Here is a 23,104-nt window from a genome sequence, read left to right as displayed (position 1 = left end):
ACAGAGCCACCCAGGCGCCCCACAGTTTTAACTGAACACCATGTGCAGTTTCCTTTTGAGTATTCATAGTTTCTGGAGGAAAGACATGGTCTTTGGTTGGATCACAAGTCTAAGATTGAAGCCCACTAGGAAAGCCTGGCAGTAGCAGGAAGAAAAACCTTCCATACCTCCCTGAGAAATCTTGAAAACCAAAGAGAAGATGTCCCTTTAGATTCCTGGTCAGGCCTTGAAATTGTCTTCCTGTTTGCCATTGACCTCTGAAAACCCAGCGGTTATCAGGATATTTTCTTGGGAAATTCTTAGAAAAACAGAACTGATCCCCCACGCCCACACCACCACCACACACAGGGGTAGAAAGAATTCGAGGCATGGGACCGTCTCTGAGAACGTTCCCGTGGGTTTAAATCAAAACTTGGGAGGCAAGGACATTGACGATATGGAAATCTATTAAGTGCCAGTTAATTTTTCTGCCCTTTAGGAGAACCTCTGGTGGGCAGTGCTGAGTGGCTGTTGAGACAGAAAACCTTAAAAGGTCTGCCCGACACATAGTCATGATGGGAATTGCAAGGATGAAAATAATTGCTATTGATGTGGGGAAAGGCTGGCAGGTTATTTACCCAATGGTCTTGGCCCTGCTGTTAGCAATCAGGTCATAATATTTTTATCGTCAGCATCGTTCTGCGGGTGGGGAGGAAGCCAGGCTGCGGGGGAGCAGGGAGAGGGGCTTTGAGTACGAGCGATCCGGCCCTGGTTTTGGCCTCTGTGGACTTCAGTCTCTCCAGGCGAGGGAACAACAATTGAGCGAGATTCCTTTGTAAGAGAAGAGTTGGGGGAGGTACGTGTTGTTGTTGGCTAACATGGGTGCATGGATGGCGACTAGTTTCCTCCTGTGTTCCGGACCCCCTAAGGGGCATCATCGCCTCAGTTGGACCATTGCAGGCTTGCCCCTCCTAGGGGCTCTTTGCTTTACTGATTTGAGGGGCGGGCGCATAATAGATGCTGGGTTTCAAGGTTGGGGGATGGAGAATTAGGCTTTGGATAAGAATACGAATTGTAAATGGACTGCGGGGCCAAGTGAAAGGTGGTTGGAGCTTTTGGGGTTTGCTTCTGTGTATTTTTTTCCCTCCAGACCCGGCCCTCTGCCTTCACAATGAGCACTGAGTTTCCCCTCCCTGCTCACTGCTGTTCCCTCACCCCCCGAGTTGTCCACCCTGATTATCTTCCTTAACCCCTGCCTCGTCTCTCTCCCAGCCTTGCCCACTCGGAACCCTGACAGTTGACTAGCTCTCACACAGGATTTTCATCCTGACCCCTCCGTGCTTAGGAAGTTCCAGAGCCTTCCTAGGGCTTTCAGACCACATTCCCCACTCAGCCTGGAATCAAAGAAAAGCAGAGAGAGTAGATCCCTAGAACCGCCAACAGATAATGACGCGCAACATACATAACTTTCTTTCATTTTTTTTTTCCTAACAAGTATTTATTGAGCATCATTCCAGGCACTGAGGTGATAGAAGCAAACACAACAGAACCCTCCTGGAGCTGAAACTCCCCCAGACCAAATTAGACGCTTAAGGTCTATTGAATGAAAACTTTACAACATGTTAATGACTATGTTTTGCTCTTTGGTATGAAGCAATCATTTGCTGTTGGGATTTATTGGCACTCAGGCTTCACTCCATCTGTAGCTAATCAAAAGTGAAACTTCTCTCCCCATTGAAGGCTGCTGCTTGAAGTTTAGGTTTGGTTCATTCTGGTTTGACTTGTCTCGGCAACTGGGGAAGCCATGGGGTGCGCTCGTTGCCTGTCTGGATTGTGGGGGGCGGGGGTGGAATGTGGTCACTGAGCAGACGCCTGTCTGGATTGCAGGGGGGGGGCAGCTGTGGGTGGGGGTGGGGGGATCTGTCTGGGTCGGTGGGAGGGACCCTTGCTCAGTTCGTCTCTCTCCATCTCTGTGCAGAAGACTCTCAGGTCACCAGCACACTGTCCCCCTTACAGTCTCCTCACAAGGGACTCCCTCCTCGACCACCGTCACACAACAGGCCCCCTCCTCCCCAGTCCCTGGAGGGACTCCGGCAGATGCACTATCACGGCAGCGACTACGACAAATCCCCCATAAAGCCCAAAATGTGGAGTGAGTCCTCTTTAGATGAGCCTTACGAGAAGGTCAAGAAACGTTCCTCCCACGGCCATTCCAGGTGAGCTGGGTCGGGGAGATCACATGAGCTCACGGGAAAAAACAAAGGGCTGTCCCAAATAGCACCCACAAGTTTCAGAATCCACACCAGCTCATTCCCTCCCTCCTGGGGCGGCCTTAAAACAGTGCTGCGCTCACAGCGCCCTCTGCTGCTGACCCTGTCAAGGTGCAGATCGGTCGTGCAAAAGGGAATGGGCGTTTGGGGCTCACAGTGTCTTGGCAGATGGTCTTAATGTTGTGAAATGACACGGAAATTAACGAGGGAGGCTTAGGCAGCGTCCTTCTGAAAAGGCAAGAGAGAGTCTACTCCCAGGAATCCCAAAGTGGTTCAGAACCCTACAGCATCATCCAACAGGATTCCAGGGCCAGACAGCTGTAATCTTAGCCGTGCATTATCAGCTCATTACTCAGCTGATACTGCAGAGAGATTTTTGGAAGGCATTTTGGTCTGTTTCTCTGTTTTTCTCATTTCCTTTAATTACACCCTTTAAAGCTCCCAGTGGCTGTCCAGACAGGTAAATATTTGTCCGCTGGAAAACAGAAACTGTGGTTGAGGGCAGGGACTTCACAGAACAGTCCACTGCCTGTTATGCACAAGGCTGATGAGGGTTTCTTTCTTTCTTTCTTTCTTTTTTTTTTTTTTTTGAAGATTTTTATTTTCTAAGTAATCTCTCCATCCACCCGGGGGGCTTGAACTCACAACCCTGAGATCAAGAGTCGCATGCTCTTCTGACTGAGCCAGCCAGGCGCCCCCACTAGGGTCTTGGTTTCACACTGTGGTGCAGGTCGGGGCTGAGGACCCCCACCCACAACTGGGGCGAAGGCTGAGAGCCAGAATAGGAATCGGGGGGGGGGGGGGGGGGCAGACCCGGGCGAGCTTTCCCGACACCCAGGCTGGGGTCCGCGGCCAGGCAGCTCCCCGGGAAGAGGTGTGGTCGTGTGTGGCGGTGACCAGCCTGGTATCCTCTGGTTTGCAGCAGTCACAAGCGATTCCCCAGCACAGGCAGCTGTGCAGAAGCAGGCGGGGGCAGTAGCTCCCTCCAGAACAGCCCCATCCGCAGCCTCCCTCACTGGAACTCCCAGTCCAGCATGCCGTCCACACCAGACCTGCGGGTCCGGAGTCCCCACTATGTTCATTCCACGAGGTGAGTGTACCAGGCCTTTGGGCCACCTCCGTCCCTAGACCAGACCTCCTTTTGTTAACCTGGGCGATTTCCCCCCCCCAAACTGGCCCAAAGAACCGGTAAACTGGGGTCAGGCCGGAACCAGTGAGGCAGGTTCTCGTTAATGCAAAGCGGGATGAAAAATCCGGGACGGCAGCAGTGAGCCCCCGTTAGCTACGAGACCCATTTGTATCCCCGGGTCTACGTCCGGGAGTCACCTGGGAAATCTCCAGGCTTCTGGAAACAGTGGGCATGGAGGGAGTTTCCTCTTTTTTTAAATTTTTTAAAAGTTTGTTTATTTAAGCAATCTCTACACCGAAAGTGGGGCTCGAACTCACGACCCCGAGATGGAGAGCCACATGCTCTACCGACTGAGGCATCCAGACGCCTCACAGAGGGAGCTTTCCTAATCAAAATGGAGGCAGGAGAGGCTATCCAGATCAGCAGGGAACATGCTGGAAACGGAACGACCTTGCACTGATAGGGGGTGATATTTATTCTCTAGTCTTCATGTGTCTTCCCGCTGAGGCCTGGACTTTTTAATGTCTCAGGGTGTAAATTCATTGAAGAGGAAAAGGAACTGGCAGAAGTGAAGCGTGACTCACTCCTGCATTTTCTGAAAAGAGGCACAACCAAAGCCATCATTTGATTTGATCAAATTGCGTAGGGATTTGCCTACGCACTGATTGCGTAGGGACTGTGGCTCCAAGGATGGATTTATATAGGATAAGTTGGAGCTCGCCAGGCAAGACTGATTCATTCTTTCAGGTAGCATACTTGTCACTTGCCTGTATGCACCAGGTATCACCGTAGGGACAGAGCAGTGAACGAAACAGACCACACTCCAGCTCTCAACGGACTGACGTTTTAGTAGGGGAGAGTGGCAAGAAAGAAAAAGGTCTGTCCCGTGGTGATACGCACTAAGAAAAATGGACAGGGGGCTACATAGTGAAAGGCAAGAGTGACCATTAAGTGAAAGCATCAGGGCAGTTCTCTCTAATAAGGTGACATTTGCATAGAGACCTGAATGGATGGGGTAGCCAGTTCTGAGGATACATCCGAGAAGGGCAAGGTCGGAGCCCCAGGGCCAGGCCTGCACTTAGCATGTCCCCCGGGGGCTAGAACGGCCGGAGCAGATGACCGAGACCGTGGAGAGGAAAGTGAGGCCTGAGCCCCAAAGAGCCGCTCGGTGGGGACTTCACGTTCTACCCTGAGTGGCAGAACAGGAACTCACCTCCTCCTGTACTTGGCCAGTGGGGCCGCCCTGAATGTCACATGTGTCCTAGCATCGTCCGCCCCTGTGACACTGATGGGTGTTTACAGTGTGGACTCATAAGCAGAGTGGATCATAGACAAAGTAGTGGCAAGAGGAGTGTGTGCAGCCGTCAGGTTTAAGTGTTAGCTGCTCCCGCCGCCCAGTTGAGGGTTCCGGGCGAATGGGAACCTACGTGGGTTTCCTAACAGTATCTGGTTGAACCCTGTGAAGTGCGCTAAGTCCGCCTTTCTCTTGCTCTTCAAAGAGAGGGCATTTCATCTGATGGCACGGATTCTCCTGGTTCTCTTTGCATCTATAGAATCCTATTGCGCCATTTAAAAAAAAAAAAAAAAAAAAAGCCAGGCTATTAGGGTGCTTTCTAGAGGCCACCTTTCTGTGGGCGCCGTCCGCTGTCCCGCCCCCGCGCATACTCGAGCATCCAGTCGGGGGGATCTGCGGTCCCTCCGGCCCCTTGGCTTCGCCCGGCGGGACTCCCAGGGCCACCCTGCTCCCGCCCAGCGCTCCTAGGTGCGGTTCGCTGGCGGCTCTGGACGGCGGGTTCTGTCCTTGCCTGCGCCCACCCCGTCCCCCCAGGCGCCCCTCCCCGGGGCACCCCCACCCACCCACCCGCCCGCCCGCTCGCCGTCTCCCCGCAGGTCGGTGGACCTCAGCCCCACGCGGCTGCACAGCCTCGCCCTGCACTTTAGGCACCGGAGCTCCAGCTTGGAGTCCCAGGGCAAGCTCCTGGGCTCGGAGAACGACACGGGGAGCCCCGACTTCTACACCCCGCGGACTCGTAGCAGCAACGGCTCCGACCCCATGGACGACTGCTCCTCCTGCACCAGCCACTCGAGCTCGGAGCACTACTACCCGGCGCAGATGAACGCCAACTACTCCACGCTGGCCGAGGACTCGCCGTCGAAGGCGCGCGCGCGGCAGCGGCAGCGGCAGCGGGCGGCGGGCGCGCTGGGCGCCGCGAACTCGGGCAGCATGCCCAACCTGGCGGCGCGCGGCGGCGGCGCGCACGGCGTCTACCTGCACAGCCAGAGCCAGCCCAGCTCGCAGTACCGCATCAAGGAGTACCCGCTGTACATCGAGGGCGGCGCCACGCCCGTGGTGGTGCGCAGCCTGGAGAGCGACCAGGAGGGCCACTACAGCGTCAAGGCGCAGTTCAAGACGTCCAACTCGTACACGGCGGGCGGCCTGTTCCGGGAGAGCTGGCGCGGCGGCGACGAGGGCGACGCGGGCCGCCTGACGCCGTCGCGCTCGCAGATCCTGCGGACTCCGTCGCTGGGCCGCGAGGGCGCCCACGACAAGGGCGCGGGCCGCGCCGCCGTCTCGGACGAGCTGCGCCTGTGGTACCAGCGCTCCACGGCCTCGCACAAGGAGCACAGCCGCCTGTCGCACACCAGCTCCACCTCCTCGGACAGCGGCTCCCAGTACAGCACCTCCTCCCAGAGCACCTTCGTGGCGCACAGCAGGGTCACCAGGATGCCCCAGATGTGCAAGGCCACGTCAGGTGAGCGGGGCGGGGGTGGGGGGGACCTCCGGACATTCTGAGATCGTTCGTTCCAGAAACCTGGGCTGTCAGACGGCTGAGACTGGGGGCCTTCGGGTCCCCTCTCCTTCACGCGCTCCCGCCCCAGCCCTGGCTTTGGGGGACAGAGATCTCAGAGCCGGTAGGGGGGAGGGGGCAGCGCCTCCGACCCTCCCCAGCGGGCTGGGCCAAGTCACCCTCGGTTCAGCATCCTAGGTAAAGATGCGAACCCTGCCTCCTGCCGCTTCTTGTAAGGACAGACATCAGAGAAGCCCCGTGCTGACGTGGCTCGGGGTTTGTTCCAGTCAAAGGTGCACCTTTACCCTGGTGAAGAGACACTAGTACGTTGCAGACCCGAGTGACCCCTTCCAGGGGGACACTTGTTCCAGGCAGGGCCTTGCGTCCTGGAGCCTTGGAACTGGGCCGTGTCCCCTGGGTGGGACCGACTGGTGTGGGGAGGGGGGAAGGGGGGGTTAAAGTCCCAACTGCTCCTGGGTTCCCATGTCAGGGATGTTAGGAGGTGACCAAAAGAATTTTTATAAAGTGCTTTCAGTACCTCGATACTACGCCTTTAAAGCTTTCATAATTAGGGTTTTTTCCTTGTACTCAGCATTGAGCAGTGCCAGACCATAAAAAAGTAAAAACGGAAAACACCACCCTTTGCTTCAGAAGCTAGTAGCTTCTCTGGGAAAGAACAGCGGTGACAGCCACCCCCAGTGCCCAGCAGTGACCTCACGGCTCGCAGCACGCTCGGGCCGGGGCTTGGGGGGCGGGGGGGGGGGAGCAGGCAGGAGGCTCTGCTTAGACAGACTACAGGGAAAGAAAAGGGAGGCAGCTGAGACATAATAAAATGATTTTTTAAAATAGAAGAATAAAATGAGAGTGATCAGCACACAGAAGGGATTCCAAGTCAGGATCTGACTTGTGATGGGAAAGAGTTAAGTAAGGATAAAGATCGGGAAGGACAGAAAATGGGGTTCACCTTTGGGGAACAGGGGGGGATTCTTGGGCCTTGGAATGAATGGGACAAAGAGGAGGGACCGGCCGGCTGCCTGGGTGCACCAGGCCTCACGGCTCCCGCATTCTATGCCCCGTGTCCCCAGTGACTCATTCGTTTATTATGGCGGCACATTGGCCAAATGACAGGTTCCAGAGAGGAGAACAAAAGTGATTCAGGCAATCATGAAAGAAACCATGGGCTTGGAGGTCCTAGAACCTTCTCCGTGTTCCTCCTTCATCTATTAAAAAAGCCCAGTGAAACTCGCCCGGGACTTCGCAGGAGGGTTTGGAGAAAGAACGAATGAGTGTGTTGCTCGCATCATTTAAAAAACATGAGCCTCTGTAACTGTTCAGAGCACTAGCGGTCTGCCAGGAACAAGGAACCAGGAGTGTTTCCCTTCTGTCAAAACTGTAGCACTTGCCTGGTGATGAGGTAACTCTTTGAGAACATATTTTAGAAGTTGTAAACGTATTTCGAAGGTCTAAGAAGCTGTATCTGAAGTTTAATGAGAAAGATACTTTGGAGAAGACCGAATTGGCCAAAAGTCAGGGGGGGAAGGGGATCGCCCCCACTGTGACCCTGCCACGGGGTCATACCCAGCATCTCTGGAAAGAAGCTCCTTCACTGGACCTGTCTGACCCCCCCTTTTCTGCATCACCCCTCCGCAGCTGCCTTACCTCAAAGCCAGAGAAGCTCAACGCCGTCGAGTGAAATTGGAGTGACGCCCCCAAGCAGTCCCCACCACATCCTAACCTGGCAGACTGGGTGAGTCCCCTGTTCAGACCTTCTGCCCCCTTCTTCCAGCCTCTAGAATGATCAGTTTTCCTCATCAGTTAGGAAGGATGTCCTAAACACAAGATCCTCGTTGCCAGAAGGGTGTACCCACCAAAAACGTGAGCATGTGTTCCTGGGAAACCCCTTCCTTCCCAAAGCAGCTGCGTGGACGCTGTTACCTCCCACCTGGCTCCTTTCCGTCCCTGTCCGTGTAGACGGGCCAGTTCTCTGGGCTCTCTTTTCACCCTGGCGGTGGTCCCAGGAACGTGGGGCAGGTGGGTGCCGGAAGTCAAACGGCACTCCTTTGGGCAGAATTCCACGCGGCGTTTGATTTGTGTTCAGATTCTATCAGGCGGACTTCAGGGGGCGGGGCAGGAAGGGGAGAGGGGACTTGAGCTACTCTTGCTTCTCGCCCTGCCCCCACCTTAGAATCAGGACGCATCTGAAGGAAAAGGGCCTGAGGCTCCGAGCCCTTCTCTGTCCTGGCTCCAGCTGCTTGCTCTTAACCCACAAACCAAGGGGATCAGGTGCAGGTTCCCTGAGATCTTTAAGAAGTGACGCACAGCAAAGTAATGAAACCAAAATTCTGTTCCTTTTATAGCTGCCAGCGTAGGCATAGAGCATTCTAGTCTCGTGGACGGTTAGATGTTCTGACCCCTGACGTCCAGCAGATACACGTAAATCGCTTTCCTCACGATCCCTGCCTCTTCTGTTGGTCCTCACACGTCCCCTCGGACTGGCTGTTAGGTTCTGTCCGCGCCCGCCGGGTCAAGGGGTGAGGGATCCCTCGATCGGGCTCTATTCAGTTTCTAGTTTGCTGGAGGGCCCATGGGGAAGCCTGGAAAAAGTTGACGGCCGTCTGGGAGTTGAATCATAGGACAACAGGACCAGAACGGGCTCCACTGGCTGCATTCAGGCTCCCGTGCCTGGCAGACGTTTTTGTCTCTGTAAATTTCTCTCTCCGGGGTGACTTTAAACCAGGCTTTACGGGGCCTTAGTATTTGACAGAAGGGAAAGGGGAGCTGATGTGTGTTGAGTGCCTGCGGTGTACTCAAAGGCTGGGAGCTTTTTCTGACATTTATAAGTTTCATATATTCTTCACTGCAACCTTGCGAGGGAAAGAGCCGATCTCTTAGTTGTATTGATGAGGCTTAGAGAGAGTAGGTGCTCTGCCCGGAGTCCCACAGCTGGACGAAGCTGCGTTCTCTGGCCTCTGGAATCCTGTCCTCTTCCACCGGCCAGGGGTCCTGAGAGTGCTGCCCTCGGCCGGCAGCTTGAGCATGTGTGGTTTGGGATCTTGTTACAAATGCAGACGCTCCGGCCCATCCATGACTTACTAAATGAGACAAGGTGGGGCGGGGGGGGGGGGGGGTGTGGGAGAGGGCATTGTGTTTTAACAAGGCCTCCAGGGGATTCTGATGTCTGCTCAAGTCTGACAGTCCCTCAACTATAGCCCATGATGCCTCTTCCTCCTTTTGAGTCAGGAGAACCCATAGTCCCAACCACAGTGATCCGTGTCCACTCCCATTTCTTGGTCTTCGGGGTGGCAGCTACCCTCTCCGTCCTTATTACAGGTCGTTATGACCCTCCCTCCCATGCCATCCACAGGTCAGGTCCATCACACGCGGTCGGGCAGCTACTGCAAGGCCTCAGGCCCAAGAGTGGCACGGAGATTAATTCATAGGAGAAAGTACGTCAGACCTTGTGTTATCTTGGTATCTCCAGTGGCCAAGCCATTTCACCCAAATAAGGAACTTCCCATTTCAGGGTCTTTGTCGGGATGGTCCACATTTTCTGAATCCCGCCCAGTCTCCTCTAATCTGATTATTATATGACTGTTATTTGCGGGAGGGCAGGCCTGAAAGGAGTGAACGCCCTTGAGCTGGCCTCGAACCCCGCCTGTGTTCCACCACAAAGAGCTAGTGAGGAGGCTGGACAAATTGGAAACCAAGCTGTTTGGGTCCTTGAAGTAAACGTTTATCAGATTGAGGAGGTGGACGGTCGTAAACAACCAGCAACTGTTCTCTGTGATGTGATAGGAAAATGAGAAATGGGTACAAAGTGCCAAAGCCCGCCTTCCGAACAAAACCAAAGAGGAGGCCTTTGAGTCACTCTTGGGGCTTGAAAGTTCTGCGTGAATTCTGTTATTTGTCACTAACGCTTGGGTGTATAGTCGACTGATCTTTGCAATGTATTAATAAGCTACTAATCATGTCTGTGTCAGTTCCTCTCTTTAACATGACCTCTCTTCTCTTCCTTCTTCTGCTTTCCTTTGTTCAGAGAAGCAACAGAAAACTCACCCATTATGGATGGGTCTGAGTCTCCAACTCACCAAAGCACTGATGACTAGAGGTATTGTAAGGGGGTGTTCGGTTCTCCCCGCCCTCCCCCTCTCCCCCCCGCTGCTCACGAGTGTGTGATCTCACATGTGCTGCATGTGTCGCCCTTGTCCGCATTGTAATTTCCAGAAGCAGCTTCTGAATGGTGTGGAAGGCGTTATTCTTATGTGGAAGGCGTTATTCTTATGTCTTATTTCTAGATACCTGGGGAACTCTATATGTTTTGACATGAGATGTTAGACATTCCCACTGCTACTTCCCAGAAAAGACCCCACTGTGTGTCGTAGCCCTTCCCAGACTCTGTGTACGCAGATACTTGCAGAAGCTTTTACTGGTGTCATGGTCAATGTCCAGGAAAAGAGGAGCGCCCTACAGTTTACACGGCAAAGCACCAAAACCAGACTGAGTTGATCCAGTCACCTGCACGTCACCCCTGCTTTCATCCTGCATTCCTGAGGGACAGATGTATACTCGGCCACATGGCCTGCTGTCCAAAATGTCCCTAGATAAGCATCACCGTCCTCACTACTTGGGAGCTCGTTGGAAATCTGGACTCCTGGGCCTACTGAATTTGAGTCTGCATTTCAACGAGACCCCTGGGTCAATCCAAGGCACATTCCAATTTGCACAGCACTGCCATGGTGGCCATAAAACCCGTGCTACCTTGTCTGGGTCCGGTTACCAGGGACCAGAATCTAACTGGCAGACAAGACGTTGAAATTTAAATAGCATTGCAAGGGTCAACTAAAAAGATAAGGATACCATTCAGAAGTGGATAAAAAGTTGTAAGCTTATGTAACCAGAAAATTAAAATCCTATGTTCCAGGAACCATGCTGGAGGCCAGAGTTCCAAGGGGAGGGGAGGACCCTGGCTCCAGGGCCATACCTCTTGAACCTGGCCTCCACCTCCACGGCCTGGGGTGGAGGGACCTGGAGAAGGGCCATTGCAGGGGCAAACACACAGATGCATGAACAAGCAGGGCGTTTGTTTGGTAAATACCATGTTGCTGTAGATAAGGAGCCAGACTTCCACCTAAAAGGTAAGGTAGCATGAGGTAAGGAACAGTTCCGAGGTGGCAGATAGGGGATTAGGAAAACAGGGGCTTAGCCTTGGAGAGGGAGATGGTGTTAAGAAAGCAAACAACATTCCTCTGAGGCAATCTGAAAGATTCTGTTGGCTTTATTCATCAATTTATGAATGAAGCAGCCTCTTGTCTAGCAGAAGAAAGGAGCTCAGAGGAACTAGGCAAAATGAGACTTTTATAGCCAGGAGGGAGAGGGAACAAGGAGGCTACACTAGACAAAAATCGGTTGGATATGGCCAAGTCACTTTCCTTTAGGGAATGGCAGGGGTCTGTCAGGCAGACGCCCTGACTGGTTTAAGATTCCATTTCTGAGAGAGCCGAAGTTCGGTGACGTGGACCTTAGCGTGAGTGACTCCATTTGGGGCCTATTTTCTTGTTTTCAACATGTCCCTCCTTTTGATCCGATTCTCAGCCTGAGAGATGGGATCCCAACTTAAGGCATTAGGGCTGCTTCCCTCTAAGGCTCGGGAGTTCTCGTGGTCTTTTGCCAAATGTCTGTGTGGTATTCGCGGGTCATGACATCAGGTTCGTTCTTTCCGTTGGTCATTCTCTTTGTTCCTTTTCTGAAGTTCTGTTCTTAGGGGGATTATTTGCTAGGTGGTTAATGGCTGCGAACATGGATTGAAACCTTTTGAGGAAAAAAAAAAAAGGTAGAGAGAGGACTGTCATTATAGCAGGATCGTGCCCACTGTCTAGAGTGCACATTTAAAAAAAATTTTTTAACGTTTATTTTTGAGAGAGCGTGCACGTGAGTGGGGGAGAGAGAGAGCAGGACACAGAATCCGAAGCAGGCTCCAGGCTCTGAGCTGTCGGCACAGAGCCCGACGCGGGGCTCGAACTCACAGACTGTGAGATCATGACCCCAGCAGAAGTCGGACGCTTAACCAACGGAGCCCCTCGAGTGCACTTTGGAGCCATGGTCCCCAAGACCCAAACCAAAGGAAGACCCCACTGAAGGAGTCGCTTTCTTAAGTCAGCTGGCTTGTGTAGTGATCTGGTGTAGCCGCGTGTCAGCTCCCCCAGAAGCATCTATCCCAGTGCAGCAAGTGCTGGTGGCCATGGGGCCACCCTCACGTTGCTCAGCTAAACGATAATCAGGGGCTACCTTAGCGTCAAGAACGACTTCGGCAGAGAGCATAGGAATTACTGGTAGGCGGCTCTTGCTTTAGCGACGGATTCTGCAACATCTTCAGGAGTGCAGGAGAGGTTCCTGATTGTAGCCTCATTTGCTCTCACTCCTGTCTAGGGGGGTTTCTGTCAAGGGAAGCAAACTTTGAATATGAATCCTTCATGCTAATTCCTATTTAAGTCTAAGGCTTGGGACTCCCAAGAGCACCACCACGGAGGCCAGTAAAACTTGAGGGGCTGTAGACCCCACAGGTGGTTTTATTTGGTTACCCTTCCCTTGTGTCCCTGTCTTTGGATAGAGCCTAGATGCAAAGTCCCCTGGGTCAGAGGTTCTTAACCGGGGACTGTGACGTGACGGAGAAGGGGCTGGGTTTGGCCCGGAGAAACCGAAGCAGTGGGAGTGAGGCAGAAGCCTGTGACGGGCAGAACTATGGGATCACAAGCACCATGGGAAATCCAGTCTTTTGGAGGTTAGATCACCTTTCTCTCTGCAGTGGCCTGAGCTATGTGAACAAGCACATTACCTTTTCAGGGCGGGGCAAGGAAAATGGTGGACAAAATCTTGAAGACCCTTCAGGGAGTAAGACTTAGGTAAAAGATGATCAGAAAGCAAACGAGGAAAGAAACTTTCTTACCCCCCATCTTGGGAAGAAGCAGTCGACCTCTCTTGCTGGTCCATTTGAGTTTGAGGTCTCCGGCTTTTGTACCGGACCCAAAGTCAGATGGAGCCTTCCTCAGTTGTGACATAGGCACCCCAGGTTCAACACCTTCTAATTTGGCAGGAATGTCAGCGGTCCAGAGTTCGTGGTAGGGTTCTTTCCATGCGTTTCAGTTTTGCAGAATCATCAGAGTAAAACAATCAAGGGTCTGTAAATGACAAAATGCTAAAGTTCCGATTGTAGTTCACTATAACGGAATTGATGAGGAAATCTGGTTACTTCTGTGATACACACAATTTAAAGATAATAACTAGATGTCTGAATAATATTATACCAGGCCATATCAGATTTCTAGACACTTCATACAATTTTAGACTGTTTATACTAATATGATCCATACAAATAATCTAATAAGGTTTTTATCACGTATTTGACAATGCTTCCCATGTAGTTTAACACAGCAAATAAACCTAATTAGTATAGCATCTTTTTTTAAGGTGAGAGACAAATCCTTTGGGATTTCCCAGGGACACTCTAGGAAAATCTCAAATTTCTAGGGAAATCTCAAAGTTACCTTAAGGTCAGGAAGACACCCTTGAGAATGTGGTTACGAGAAACTGTCTAAATATCAACAGGTTTGAACACAGGACTAAATAGGATCACAGATCATTATGAAAGAATACTTCATTAACATCCTGTCACTTTGGTTAGGTAGATGAAGGCAAATAGACAAAGTGACAGAGTTGTGAACAAAACTGAGCTCTTTTACTAGTGAAAAGACTGGGCTTTCTTATGTAATGGACGACTTCATAAAGACCACATGAAGCACGATAAATTATTTTGCTACAACACAAAATCTTGGCTGTCCAGGCCGATTACTTGAAAGGTAAATCTTTTACAGTTGCTTATCAAAATCAGACCAAATGTCCAAGAAGACTTAGTCCTTTCAAGAGAAAACCAAATTCTGTTTTTGCACCCATGTGCTTTGGATGATAAAACGCATTGGGGCACGGGGGTGGCTGGGTCAGGTAAGTGTCTGACTTCAGCTCAGGTCATGATCTCGCGGTTCAGGAGTTCAAACCCCGCCTCATGCTGTGTGCTGACAGCTTGGAGCCTGCTGCGGATTCTGTGTGTGTGTGTGTCTCGCTCTCTGCCCCTCCCCCACTTGCACTCTGTCTCTCTCCCTCTCAAAAATTAACATTTAAAAAAAACCCCTCGGGGCGCCTGGGTGGTGCAGTTGGTTAGGCGTCTGACTTCAGCTCAGGTCACGATCTCGCGGTCCGTGAGTTCGAGCCCCGCGTCAGGCTCTGGGCTGATGGCTTGGAGCCTGGAGCCTGTTTCCGATTCTGTGTCTCCCTCTCTCTCTCTGCCCCTCCCCCGTTCATGCTCTGTCTCTCTCTGTCCCAAAAATAAATAAATTAAAAAAAAAAAAAAACCCTCATTAAAAAACTTAAATCCATTCCCATCTTAGCCAACTTGACCACATATCAAATTCCCTTCGCAAGATTCCTTTTCCACAAACCACCTACCAATTTTTTAGATCCGTTCAGATTTTGTTCCATGGAACAAAAAATTGGTAGGTGGTTTGTAGAAAAAAGAATCTTGGGAAGTAATTTGAGAATGTGGTCAAGTTGGCCAAGAGCAACCAGTCATTTTGCTTCACTTGCCTACTTTTCATCCACACTTGTTTCTTTTTATTATTTATAAGTAATTTTAATTACATGTATTGATGAGAATTCTTAACCCTTAGAATTCTTCATTTCTAGTAAAAACTATTAGCAATCGTGAATGGTCTCTTACACTATCGTTCTGTAGATTTGCAAACTTACAAATACACTTCATGATTTCTAGAAGTAAATTCTTCTTCATAGTAAACTTTTCCATATGGCCTGAAACAGGTGTACTAATAGGCCCAAATATCTTTATGGCCTCTGTAAAAGGAAGTGAAAAGTGGATAAATCTGTGTCCAGTAATGAACACTTTAGTATCTTATTTGGAAATGAGTCAGTGAAAGTCCATCCTTAGCTCACTATAAACTGTCAGGCTTCAAGTGACCAAAAAGATTTTGCAAACTTAAGAGAGAAAGAGAGCACAGGGGAGAGGGACAGAAGGAGAAAGCGAGAATCTCCAGCAGGATCTGTGCCTGGAACAGAGCCCAACACAGGACTCTATCTCATGACAGTGAGGTCACGACCTGAGCCAAAATCATGTGTCACACGCTCAAGCAACTGAGCCACCTGGTGACCCCTGGAGACTATTTCTTAAGCAGACTGACCCATAAGCATAACTATTGTTGAAAAGTTCATTTATGAACCTTTATCATCCTTCTGTTTAATTTTCTTGTTCTTAATTTTTAGATTACTTCTAATGTCTCATGAGCATTAGACAGCTGTCATCTTAAATGATCTTTTTGTGGCCAATTCCGTAATAGACAACATGAGCTTATTTGACTTTTAGTTAACCTAGGAAGTAAAGGAGTATTGTATTTCACACTGGTAATTCTAAAGACATGCCTATTGTAATGAAACTAAGCATCTGAAATTAGCTTTCATTTCCCGAAGATTACCCTAGACCACGTGAACTTGAGAAACATTTGGGCTAGCATTTATTCTTCTTAGAGTGTACCTCATCTGTATAGCCCTTGTTTGTCTTTGAGCCAAATAAATAGAGCTCTTGACCAATTCATTTTGTCAGTACCATCCAGAGGCAGAGAAGATCCCACGTGTATCACAGGCACACATACACTTACAAGATCATGGACACAGATACAAAGATCTTAGAACTTGTGTGTGAAATTTTTAGCCACGAGACAGGTGAAATACTGTAAAACTCACCCATTTATAAGAGGATCACATTCACATCATGCTTCTGGTAAAAGGGTGAGTCAAGGGGACTTCAACTTTTCACTGATACTTGTGAAGACAACATTTTCCACCTTGGAGAACACCACTCTCCCACAGTTTTTCCCTTCTGATGAGAACAACTTTGATTCCTAGAGAAAACCAAACATAACACTTCCATCTCTACGGCACAGAGAAAGAACACAAGTTCGGCGAAGAAGGAATATTGTTACCCTAAGGCCAGAATTTTACAACACCCACAAGCCTTTTGAGATGGATAAGGGGAGGTTTGGGGATTGGTAAAAATGATAGGTGGGCTTTGAATTGCTTCCATTTGAATTGCTACATTTCTGTTCTTGCAAAGACTTGAGTTGCAAGACAACAGGTGTTTGTTTTTAACATTTATTTTTGAGGGGCAGCACGAGTAGGGAGGGGCAGAGACAGACAGAGAATCCCAGCCAGGCTCCATGCCGTCAGCACAGAGTCCAATGTGGGGCTTGAACTCACGAACTGTGAGATCGTGACCTGCGCCAAAATCAATAGTCAGACACTTAACAATCTGAGCCACCCAGGCACCCCAAGACAACAGTTTTTAATTTCTCAGAATTGGGTTGCAGCCTGAGTGACATCACAGTCTCACCCACCCATCCTGTTATGTTATATTCAGCTTCTTTATCTCAGGGAGATCTTTCTCTAAGATGGAAATCATTAGGTTTCTACTAATTTAGAGCTGCTGATCTTTGTGATGGTCTTCTTTCCCTCTGGGTACGTAGTTCCATTTAGTCTAGGGGGGAAGATCTAAAAGAAAGTTTCTGTCAGGCTCTGAATGTCAGCTTCCAGTGTAACCAACATCTGACCACAGAGCTATTTTTACAAATCCTTTCCTATGTCCTGTCCAGTTTCAGGTGGGACACTCAATATTCCTGGCAGTATGAACCCATGGATGCAAAGGCATCCTCAAAGAGGGTGCAAAGCATACTCCCCTCCTGAGAGATGCACAGCCATTCCCAAAGACGGCCAAAAGGAATACAGGTGTCCCTGGGGAGTAATAGGTCTAGATAAGGCAAGGAAGGGAATAGGAAATTTCACAGTCGTCTCTCAAATGGGCACAGCAGAGACTGAGGAAAGGTGCCTCTGGTGAGGATCCCCACCCTTTGCCCGCTTCTGCCACTTCACCAGGACCGCCCCTGCAGGGTCCTCCTAAGCAAGTGGAGCGTACAGCCCTGGTGGCTACCAGAACAGGGCAAGGCTTTCCATAAATTTCAATTTTAGTTTCCCATTGGCTGTTTAATAGGTAGCAGGTTCCCAGAAAAGCCCTGAGTTCTGTCAGCTCTGAGAAGGACTTGTACAGAGGCCCACGTTTGAGGCCAGTAACTGGGCAGACTTTTGGCTATGGTCATGTAGTCCCTTCCGAGCAGAAAGGCAGTTCAGAGGTTTAGCGGACCACGAGTCCTCCAAGGCACAGGAGGGTGGGGGGAAGCATTAAGAGTCACATCAATCTTTAGACTCAGAAGGACCAGTGACTGCACCTTGGTCCAGGAAAATTCCCAAGTGGCACAGAATTTTCCTAATGGGGTTTGAGTGATGCTGTTAGTCTTTTCTACTAGTCCCGGAGGTTGAGGACGATACGGCAAAGCCGCCTCTGAGGTGGAGAAAGGACTACGTGGCCAGGAAAAGGACTTCCAAGGTCACTGTGCAAAACAGGGGGAGGCGCCACATGTAGGGATGATGTCTGCATATAATTTTTTTGCTATAAAACTGGCAGTTTGTTGACAAAAAAAGCTTCTACCCAGTGAAAAACATCTAGACTGTGACCAATATGTATCTGTTCACTTGTTCTTAATGATTATGTTTATGTTAGTCATGAAAATTTCTCAAGACTTTAAACAGCTGGCCAACATCTCAAGCTATCTTTCTGGCTAACAAATTTTGTAACAGAGATGACACGAATTTAAATAACTAGTAAACACGGGTAGAATAAAAGTTGTTTCCTACATTATATTTAATGCTGATAACTCTGAAGACATTACTATTTTAATTAAACCTACAAACCTGAGCCTTTATTTACTGAGGATTTATCCTAGGTCACATGAACTTGGAAAATATGTGTGTTGTTTTTCTATTTGTGACAGTTTTAGAATACGTCATTTAATAAGTACTTCTCTTTAAGCAAATTAATTAAAACTCTTTTACAAATTAAGTTTAGCAATACCGCCCAGAGCCAGAAAAATGTCACGCATTTACAACATCGATCCCTAGACACATAGATGGATAGAGATCCTAATCGCTTTTGTTTTAAATTTTAGCCACGAGACAAGTATGATCATGCAAAAGTCATTCGTTACTAACAGAACAGTTGGAATAATTTCAGGTTACCTGCTCAGACAGCCAAAGCATCTGTAGCAAAGACATTTCAGATGTTCATTGGCCTAAGTTCCAAATAGCTTTCCGCCCCCCACCCCAACCCCTGTCTGATACAAATGACCTCCCTGAAGTTTGCATTTCAAAGAGAGGACCTATCAGCGAAGTTCCTGCAAGTAGAACATTCCCAAGAAGAGCTTTGTTTCTTAAATCCAGATCTCTTAAAATACCTGCAGGCCTTTTGAAATGAATAGAGAAGGTGTGGAAATTGGTAAAAATGGTAAGTGGGATTTGCATTGCTACTACAGCTACCTTTGTTCTGATCAAGACTTGATTTGTTCTAAGACAGGGACCCCTGTTTTTAATTCCTCAGGAAAGTGGGTTGCAACACAGGCCAACCCACCCATCCAGCTACATTATCTTTGGTTTGCTTCTTTATATCAAGGAGATCTTCAACTAGCATGGAAATTAAACGATTCATAATGTTCTACATTTACACCTTTGTCTCTGGCTTGTTCTAGTAATGCTTCAGAATGTTTTTCTTTACCTCTGGGTACATAGTTTAATTTTGGCCTAGAGGGGAAAGTTCCCAAAGAAATCGCCATTAGGCTCTGATGGTGACTCTGCGCTTTCAATTTGGCCAACTTCTGACCATAGAGCTACTTAAAATCGTATCTTGTCAGGTTTGAGCTCAAACCATAAATATTCCTGGTAGTATGGAACAACACCGTGGACACACAAGGTGTCCTCAGAGAGGGCACAAAGAACACTACTCTCGAGATCTGGAGCCACTCCCAAAGATGACCAGAACAAAGACCGCCCATTCCCAAGCACTGGCAGTAAGCATTGGAACCCCAACCGGAAATGGAGTTCAACCGGCATTTCTGCCTGACCACACACTGGGGTTCCCAACGCGGTGGTTGCCAAGCCAAGCCCCCAGGACACAGGAAGGCAACAGCTGCCCCTGGGAGGGAAAGGGTCAGTACGCTGTGGGTCTGGAATTGGGAAGGAAGGGACGTGAACTCTTACCTTCCTCTCTTGAGTGGGCCACGGTAACTTGGGAGAGCAAACTCAGGTCAGGATTCTCACCCTTCTTTTTCCAGGATTCCCATCTGTGGGCTCTGGAGCAAGTGGGGTTCAAAGTACAGAGTGTAACTTGTGCATCTGCCAGAACTTGACAAGGGGTCCCTTTAATTTTAGTTTCCCCTTAGCTGTTCCAGGAATGACTGGTAGTGGTTACAAGAGAATCCCTCAGAATCCCGTCAATCCTGTGAGGGGCCTGTGTGGGGGCCCTCCTCTGACACACTGGTGTGAGTGTGGTCATGTAGTCTCTTCCGGGTGGAAAGACCATTCAGACAGAGGATTAATACTCTGAGGATTCGGGTGTAGAGTTGGAGAAAGGGGAGTTCCAGGAGTCCCGGCAGTCATATGGTCTCATTTTAGGTACCTCTTGGGTCTTTAACTTTCCATTACCCTTTTGCAATCAATCTTCCAATGAAGCAGTTTGGGGATCTTGAAGCCTTCTGGAGGCTTCTGCATGCTGACTGAAATAGGTAACCCGTTCTGTCTGTTTCATTTGGGAACCCTTGCGTTCAAGTGCACTTCTTAAATGAGGGAACTTGTCTAACTGGAACATTCCTTGTAATGACCACTGCAATTCCAAATTGTCTCCAATACTGCCGGTCCGTGTGCATGAGAGACCGTAACTTTTTTTTTTTTTAGCATAAAACCACTGGGGTTTTGGGGTGAGGGTCACCCTTAGAGCATTGAGATGCCTGGGATCCCATCTTTAGAGTCTTCCCAAGAGCGCCGAATACTTAGGGCGCGGACTTGGGTTTTGTTTGACAGTGTGCCTTTCGTGGGAAACGTCCTCTTCACGGAGGACAGCCTTTGCCCTACTTGTCTGACCTATGACCTGGTGTCCCTTGTTGCACGGAATCGTCTCGTGGGTGGCAAGCGAGCTGCTGTGAAACTTGCTCGTCTGTCCGCGCCTTATCCTTACACAGTGGTCTTGTACTTTGGAGAAGGCGGTCTCTCCTGGCAGCGTCCGTGGTCCAACAGTAAGTTCATTGGCTTGAGGACAGGAGCCATTCCGGGCAGACGTTCACTATGCCGGAGAGAAGTCTCAGTCTCCCGTAAATCGGGCCCTTCCAGGAAATCGGTCCAGTGTTCAGTTCCCTTCTCCTGAGGACACAGGCATGAGCTTCTCCGTGTCATTTCCTCCGGTTTCATTTTAGGCAGTCCTTTCACACAACAGCCCTGGTGATTCTGGCTTGCTTTATGAACATCCTGCCATCTTTGTAGTCACGTACAGCTTCTGGGACCCACTTCTTAGACATAAAAGCAGTTGTGCCGGGAGGGGGCACACTCAATTCTTTGGAACCGGAGGATCTCATTTCGTCGCCTGAGCCTTACGTTTGTCAGAGACAAGTTGATAGTTAAGAGGGACGTACCGCTGGGCTGGGAATCTTGGGGTGTTCCACCGTGTACCTCACTGGGTGCAAATTTTCTTGAGGTTGGCGGGTGACCTAGTGTCCATCTAGCCCATTCCGTAACCAGCTTATAACGGTCGAGTTGGGTGGCCACGCGCTCTAACAGCTTTTAGGTGCCCACCGACTTTCCAGCTCTGGTTTCTGAGCTGCCCATTAACAACAGATTATTCCTTTACCTCATGTGCACGCTCACAGACAAGCAGTGAGCAAGGAGAGGATACTGCGGACTGGCCGTGACAAGGCTTTATGTGCGCACCACCCGTGGTTCCCAGCGCACAACTGTGGACGGAACGAGCGCACGTCAACGGTGGGCGCTGCGGGCTAGCCGAGGGCTGGGGACTCAGGTTCCAGGTGGAACCACCTGCCAGCTCAGGCTGAGCGGCTAGGCCCTGGACTGGGGTTGCAGAGTAAGCAAGGGCTGAGGACTCGCCCGGCGCCTCCTGGGAGTCCAAACCGAATGTTACCGCTGGACCGGGCAGCCGATTCGATGGGGAGCTTAAGGCCAAGAGGGCAGAGCTCGAAACCGAGAGGTACTTACCCAGGGCCCTCAGAGATGGTGACAAAGAGAACTCAAGGGGTTTGCAGGTACCACGGTCTCTGTTTCTTGTCCCCGAAGCTGGCTGAAGTCCTCTTTGGATCCCACGGCCGCCACCAAACTGTCAAACAAAATTCAACTAAATTTTACATTTTAAATATTAAAGCTTGTTGACTTTACTCAGTCAAGTTGCATCCACACTCCTTGAGGAACTAAAGACAAGCGTCCCCCGTCTTACAAACCCAGGCTCTACAGGAACAGTAACACAGCTCTGGAAACAGTTCACAGCCCACCCCATCGTTTCTTACCAATCCCCAAACCCCCCTATTCATCTCCAAAAGCTTTGCAGATATTTCAAAAGATCAGGATTTAAGAAACAAAATCCTTCTTGGAGAAACTTGCCTTCTTCCCCTGTGTCTTTGAGATGGAAATGCTCTGTCTGGTCTCCTCCTGGAACTATCCCGAAGCCCAGTTCTTTGAAGCCCAGTTCTTTGACGTGCAAACTTCAGGGAGGTCATTCTTGCCAGGAGCAAAGAGGTAGGGGGGAGGCTCCTTAGGATTAAGGCAAATGTCTTCTCTCTGGCTGGCTGAGCAGGTAACCTGAATTTATTCCAACTTCCAGAAACACAGCTTGGATCCAGCTGCTCTTTTAGAAACGGATGCGTTTTACAGGCTCATGCTGGTCTCGTGCTTCTGGGCAACAGGGAGCTGGAGCTTTCTGGTTCTCTAGCTCCCCTTCTGCTTCCTGCTCCCACCAAGAACTGCCTTCTCAGGAGGAAACCCATCCTCCGGGTGTGAGGGCCACGTGGCCTGGCTTGGGCCTCTGCCCTGCTTTGAACCATGACATTGGTGGGTAGATTCGACTTGGCCCGCTTGCCCACCCTGGGGAGAGTGGAGGGCACCACCAGGACGAATGTTAGGGAGGGACCGTCCCCCCAAAAAACACTATATGCCCCCTGTGGGCCACTGTATGCCACCTTTTCCCGGAAACACTTTCTTAGTCCCTCAGGCACCATGGCAAGAGTCAGTGTTGTCAGCTTGGGGAGGGAGTTTGCAGGATGGGTGCGATCGAGTTAGCCCTTTACCACTTAAATGTCGGAACAGATCTCCGTGGCCAGCATCTTATGGGCCTGGATGGCACTTTTGCTTCTGAAAGCAGCATTAACCCCACTGTATTTCAGGCTTTCCAGGCCCAGGACTCCCATTAAAGGCCACAGTGAGCCACAGATGCTTTGAGTTTTCCAACTTTCATGGTATGTTTGTTTTTTTTAAGTTGGTTTCTTTTGAGAGAGAGCAGAGGAGAGGCGGAGAGAGGGAGGGAGAGAATCCCAAGCAGGCTCCCCACAGCCCTCCTCAAGACCCTATCTCTCAAACCATGAGATCACGACCTGAGCCAAAATCAAGTGTCGAATGCTTAACCCACTGAGCCACCCAGGTGCCCCTTTCAGTGTTTCAAAAGCCTGATGACAAACATTTACAAAATCCGCAATGCCTTCAGCTCTTTGTTCCTAGAGAGGTCAGTGAATTGAACAGAAAAATGGGTTCAACTGTTGATTCTTACAAACTGGCTCATGGGGCTGCTCTTTAAACTCACTGTTCCCTGTACCATGTTGGATTAGGGTCTCTTCACACATCCCCACCCATAAAGCAGCACCAGCAGCAGGGGAGGAAATCAGCTTCCGCCACATATGCAGAATCCTCGTGGTGTTTCCAAAGAGAGATTTCTACCCTAAGATGGGGTG

At 50.0% G+C, this 23,104-nt stretch overlaps 1 protein-coding gene and 1 long non-coding RNA gene across 4 annotated transcripts in view; one reads left to right on the top strand and one right to left on the bottom strand.

Moving 5' to 3' along the window:
• The window catches only part of FRMD4A (FERM domain containing 4A), a 168,522-nt gene that overhangs the window by 143,484 nt on the left and 1,934 nt on the right, over window positions 1-23,104 (top strand). The window contains exons 18-21 of the mRNA XM_049624448.1: window positions 1,958-2,195; window positions 3,172-3,339; window positions 5,269-6,131; window positions 7,818-7,914. Coding sequence (XP_049480405.1) covers window positions 1,958-2,195; window positions 3,172-3,339; window positions 5,269-6,131; window positions 7,818-7,914 — 1,366 coding nt within the window. The remainder of the gene's footprint in view (window positions 1-1,957; window positions 2,196-3,171; window positions 3,340-5,268; window positions 6,132-7,817; window positions 7,915-23,104) is intronic.
• On the bottom strand, window positions 10,665-21,483 carry LOC125918601 (uncharacterized). Of its 3 annotated transcripts, none has more exons than XR_007456505.1 (6): window positions 21,366-21,483; window positions 19,365-20,745; window positions 15,969-16,126; window positions 13,111-13,342; window positions 12,453-12,601; window positions 10,665-11,975 (listed from the first exon to the last, which is right to left on the bottom strand). It is a non-coding gene; the product is annotated as an uncharacterized LOC125918601 (long non-coding RNA). The 3 variants fall into 3 exon arrangements; XR_007456504.1 differs by having other exon boundaries at window positions 10,667-11,975; window positions 19,365-19,456; XR_007456503.1 differs by having other exon boundaries at window positions 10,667-11,975; window positions 19,365-21,483.

Source organism: Panthera uncia, chromosome B4 (assembly GCF_023721935.1).
Source record: "Panthera uncia isolate 11264 chromosome B4, Puncia_PCG_1.0, whole genome shotgun sequence".
Lineage (NCBI taxonomy): Eukaryota > Metazoa > Chordata > Mammalia > Carnivora > Felidae > Panthera > Panthera uncia.
This window is presented reverse-complemented; position numbering and strand designations above follow the sequence as displayed.